The following is a 5,595-nucleotide window of genomic DNA, read 5'->3' on the forward strand; positions in this document are numbered from 1 at the left end:
CCAAACTCGCGTCTAACAAAGACACCGTTGAATACAATTTGGGTCTGTCAAAAGAACCCTTAAAACTGTAATTAGGAAAGAACTTATTGATGAGTTTGACGCAAGTAGACAAGTGCAAACAGGCACTAGTCGATCCATAGTTTACCATGATGAGATGTATCAAGTGAAACATGTATATGGAGCAAGTAACAAGATCACTAGATTACAAGATGTTGTAACCGCTAGATTAAGGTTTGGATATAAGTACCTTTGGCAGTATGTTCCTCAAGCAGATGTAAACAAGACTAAATGTAAAGTGTGTGGCCAGACATATGGCCACACACTTGAACACTACGTCCTCGACTGTGTGAAGATAGAACCTTTTAGGGACAGGTCCAACACCGTGAAATGGCACAACACTTGCATCTCTAATGTAGATAGCCGACATATTAAGATTATCACTTTTGCGCTTTCAGTAACTATCTCCGGTTCTCATGTACAGAACCAAATACGCAATATTGTGAATACCTCCCACGTAAATGTAGCGAATAATAACAAAGTGTGAGGCCAGACATACTGCCTCACACGCCTGTTCTCACGCATTTGTGAATAAGTTACCCTTTATGTATAGAACTAAACAAATAATGTAAATGAAATGCTGTGTAACTTTCAGTGCCATAATATCCTGACAACCGGGGTTAATTATTATGACCCTTTGTAAACCCTACTCTGTAATCCTTTTGCGCTACCGCTCACAGGATGAGTGTGGGGTGCACAATAAAGTAGCCGCTGCAAGCGGCAAAATAAAAAATCAAACCGCTGTCCCGTTTTCCACTCTGCCTCATATGCTACACTCATGAAATATTTTTATGGATTTTGTACATTCATGGTAGAAAAAAAAGGATAATTGTCAAAATAGTGATAACAACAGCCACATAACTACGACTGAGAATAAGGACAGGGTTGGTTAGTTGCCGTAAGACTGTTGGTTATCGCAGAAGTCTCCGATAGACAATAGAATTAATTTGGGGTGAAATTCAGTTTAGGTTCATTAAACTGTTATTTTTCTACGAACCTTTCATTGGTACGATTAACTTAGTGTCATAAATAATATCGCGGAGAGAGAAGGCAACTGTGAAAGGTAGGAAGAGTTGGTATCCTGGACGTGTGGACAACATTACCAGGATGACACTGTAGGGAAGATGTTATTGACATTTATTATTTACACAAAAATGCATGGACCGCACAAAACGAAAATCGCAGTGCCTGGATCACCAAGACTAGTATAAAATCTGCAGTAAGGTATTAAATGTAGGGAATGTAACCTTCAGCTGCAGACGTCCTGGAGAGGGGAGGCGAGGGTGTATGAACGAGATACTTGAGGGAGTATCCCCTGGAGGGAGGGCGGCCGAGCACACATACTCAGTTGCCTGTGGTTCCCTCACAGGGCTCCTCATCCGCCGCAGTGCACCGACACACACGTTATTCAGCTCAGTGTAGGACTATCACAAAGGTGATAGTGAGACCGTGTTATATATAGCAAGGACAAGATACAGCTGGCCAAGAAAGAAGGCACTGTCATAGTTGAGAGGAGTTAGTGTTGCAGTCACTTGCCCACAACACCACCACCGTCATCAGCTTCTCCCGAACGAGACGGCCACCAAGCAACTTCAAGTTAATACTGTTGAAAGAGGAGTTCTCGTTCGTATTAATTTGTTAACCGTGAGGTCCATAAAAACACTACGGCTGTGAAGATTACAATCATGACACAACATAATGTGTGGGTGTTGGGTGTGACTTTGTGTGTAGTAGTGGGCGTGGTGGTGTCCGTAGGGCCCAGATCACCGGGCGTAATACGGACAGCCACAGAGGGAAGTGTTGCCAAGGAAGGACGTATCAGTTACGCCGCCAACCAAGAAGCCCCCGACACTGCTGTCCTGCATGAACTACGCACCATTACCGACCTCATACTCAGAATACAGAGACAAGGCAAGTGTATTTTATTATTCAAAGAGGTTATTATAGTACCATTAAGCGACTGTGTACCCGCGTAGTGGGGAGTGCTTACCAGTTGCCAGTTACTTTCACCACTTGTTTTAAGATGATGGAACCACAGTAGGTGTTATAACAAAAAAAATAACTTTAAGGTTAGTTTGGTTATGCTGAGATAAGTTAAGTCGAGTCGTGACAAACAGTTAGGAGAGATCCTGGATACAATATGTTTAGTGAAGAGTCACGGTAGGAAGGAATTAACCACTGATTTTGTTATGGTAACAAGTGCTGAATCATTACCACTGTTTTCCACAAAAACCTAATGTTTCATAAAACATAGTTTCCTCTGTATTACGTTGTGTTTATTAACATTTTAAACGAAAAAAAATTACCAAAGGTTCAGCTAAAATTATAATATGCATATGTTACCGTTGTGAAAACATGAGTGAAGGTACCGGTACCTACAGTATTCGCTAGATCCTATTGTACGCCTAATAAGATTTTTTTTTTATGGGGATTAGCCCACCCGGGCACAGGTCACTGACCCACATCGGGGCCTGGGGGGACGAAAATTTAAAAATAATAGTAATTCATAGTAAATAAAATTTATAATAAAAAGTAAAATAAAATAATAATAATAATAATAATAATAATAATAATAACACTGTAATAATGATAATAAAGAAAAGAAAAACAATAATCACTAGTGAGAAATGCTATATGTATAGTATGTTGTGTTGTCAATAGTAAGAGAAACAATTGAGATCCTGCAATTGTGTGTAAATGAGGAAGAAAGTCAGATCAGCAACCTGGGACTTGGTCACAATATTCGTGATGTCATATGGCAGCAGGGTCTACCATTAGACAACACATTATGCTTCCAATATCTTCCCAGGCGGTAGTACCTTCCTGTTTGGTAGCTGCCTGCTACCTACTACCTACAAGTGAATATCCTTTTTTAGTTTATAGAGTTTTACGTTTTATTATCACATAGAATAAGGAGGCCATTATCTGACCCACTGTCTCACAACACCAAACCTACAGTTATGTAAATGGAGGTTGCTGCATGTAGTACCGAGCACAATGCCTCTTATATGCCAAAAATAGACTTATATTAGTGTGCCGTATCCACACTGTCCCAAATAGGCCATCAGGCTTAAGGGACTCACTATATATATATATTTTGTCTACCTAACCATAATTCCCACAGAAATTGTCATCTTCAGCTTTACCATAAGCAGCTCTGTACCATGGCCATTACCGCCCCTACATGCTATGTATACTTGGAAGGATTCACAGCACCTTGTATAAATTAATCCACATAAAGAAACGGAGACTTACACTTCATCGGTACAGTTTAATGTCCTCAGGCAGTCTATATATGGCTATCCTCACAAATGAAATGAGTATCGAGACCATATTGTTGAAACAGAGATCTCCATCTTTTAATATGGGTTTGATTTACAAAACAAAAATGCACACCAAGCTACTGGAGCAGACCTTATGTAAGTTGATCACATCGCCCACTACTTCATAACTTCACTACGTTAATTCACCACAGGTCCCTCGCAGCTGTAGAGAACACTAAGTTATATCACATATTCAGATAAATACAGTTATTTGAACATTATGTAATTACTGCATGTGCTTAGGTATGTAAATATTGATAATTTAAATTTCCATCTAGACTCAAAAGTGAAGGCGTCATCTCCCCCGCCAGTAGTACAGGACTGTTCGACACTGCACCATGCTGGAGTCAAGGTTAACACACATAATTATGTTCTTAGTAGTGTGTGTGTGTGTGTGTGTGTGTGTGTGACAACAATAAATTATAAGAAGTCAGCCTAAACTTGTTCTCATTCTTATCACTGTTAATTCAAGTCTGGGATCCACACATGTATGTACAGTAGTGTGAGAGGAGTTAAACGCCTCGGTTATCTCATATTATACTACGCCAAACGTACTGTATGTGTCCACATTTGTAGTATAATTTTTTTACGTACTTTCTAGAAATGTAATTTATTATCGTGAAGCTTTTATATTCCTGTGATAAAATTCTGAATTATATAAAAATAACGAGTCAGTCCTGAGAGAGAGGGAGAAAGAGAGTGTGTGTGTAACATGAGATAATGACGCGAGCGTCATATGTTGAGGTGGTGTTTCAGCTAATTGAATGCAAGACCGGGTAATTGATGACATGAACGCCAACCAATTCTGTTCTAAGCAATACGATTGGGTGTTAGTTCAAATGGTCCCAGTCGTAATGGTCAAAAATTAAAATGGACACTAATCTTCATAAATAGGTTAGGTTTGGTTGAGTAGTATTAGAACTGTGGCTTCATCAAGACTCTTGCTGTATCCTCACTGTGCTAAAACGTTCGGTGACATAACATGTTCGTTGTGCGGACAGGGTAGCGGAGTGTACCAGGTGTTCCCCTTCACCTTCCAAGTCTACTGCGAGATGGAGACAAACGGAGGCGGCTGGACCGTCATACAGCGACGGTAACAACTCTTTTTCTCTTGGTTCATCTAGCATGCTCTCATAATTTAAACATTGATGAGCTCTGTGTTAAACGCTCGCCAAGTGATTAATATGACAGTAGGGTTGCCATTTTGTTTATGTTTATTAAGAGGCTGTTAAGATACGAGAGTTTTTTTATCTAGTTATTTGTTTGACATGGGAGGCCGACATTAATGATATCTTCATCTTTTTTACCCGTGCATTAATTACAAACGTACGCGCCTGTACACGTACATATAATCCACACACACACACACACACACACACAGGCAGCCCCAGGATGTGCAGCAGAACTTCGCTCGGGATTGGGCAGACTACCGACAAGGATTTGGCCAACTGGATGAAGAAATGTGGATAGGCTTGGAGGCACTGCACCAACTCACCTACAGCGCCTCCTACGAGCTCAGGGTGGACATGGTCGACTATCAACTCGGACCCAAATACGCCCATTACAAGGTCTTACATTCAGAATTACTGTTGTTACAACCTTCACACCCTCTTCTAGGACTCACCAGAGGATGTATAGTCAGCCCATAGTTCCAATATATCGGAGAAAAGACTGAAATAAAACAACTTATGTTAACAGAGGTTAAATGTTAAACACAGGCCCTTACCTTATTTCTGGCTAACAACCTCTTGACAGCTGACAGGTGTTTATTTCAATACCACTGTTCCCATTAAAACTGGTTTAATCAAAACACAGCTTTAAAATTACAACAAAATATATTAACAACAAAATATAATAAATATGTGCTCTCCGTCCAGGTGCATACAAAAGGCCACAAATCAATTCACTCAGAATAATGTTATCTCCACCAAATGCAGTGCTCTCTCACTACTACAATACTCTTTAGACTATGTGAACATATTACACTTTAGTTAACACCATAATTATCCATGATTGTCCAGATAATAATCGATAAATGTGCACCACACAAGCTTGGCCCTCCTATCCTCCTCAACCTAGCTACAAAGAGTCCCGCCAAAACAATGTTCCAATACTTTCTTGTTTCATCAACATATAATTTCTAATTCTTTTTATACTTCACACCTGCTTCATACAGTCTTTCATAACTGTATACTGGACAAAATAAAAATACATT

The 5,595-nt window shown here is 39.8% G+C and overlaps 1 protein-coding gene across 1 annotated transcript; it reads left to right on the plus strand.

Moving 5' to 3' along the window:
- Positions 1-1,367: 1,367 nt before the first annotated feature.
- Positions 1,368-4,948, plus strand: LOC121855367 (fibrinogen-like protein 1; the record flags this gene model as incomplete). Its single annotated transcript, XM_042350259.1, is given in 4 exon segments — positions 1,368-1,968; positions 3,659-3,732; positions 4,382-4,473; positions 4,762-4,948. Coding segments are annotated over 4 exon segments (579 nt in total), but the record flags the coding sequence as incomplete, so codon positions are not given.
- Between the last annotated feature and the right edge of the window lie 647 nt (positions 4,949-5,595).

The sequence above is a fragment of the Homarus americanus genome, unplaced genomic scaffold (assembly GCF_018991925.1).
Source record: "Homarus americanus isolate GMGI-L3 unplaced genomic scaffold, GMGI_Hamer_2.0 scaffold45484, whole genome shotgun sequence".
Lineage (NCBI taxonomy): Eukaryota > Metazoa > Arthropoda > Malacostraca > Decapoda > Nephropidae > Homarus > Homarus americanus.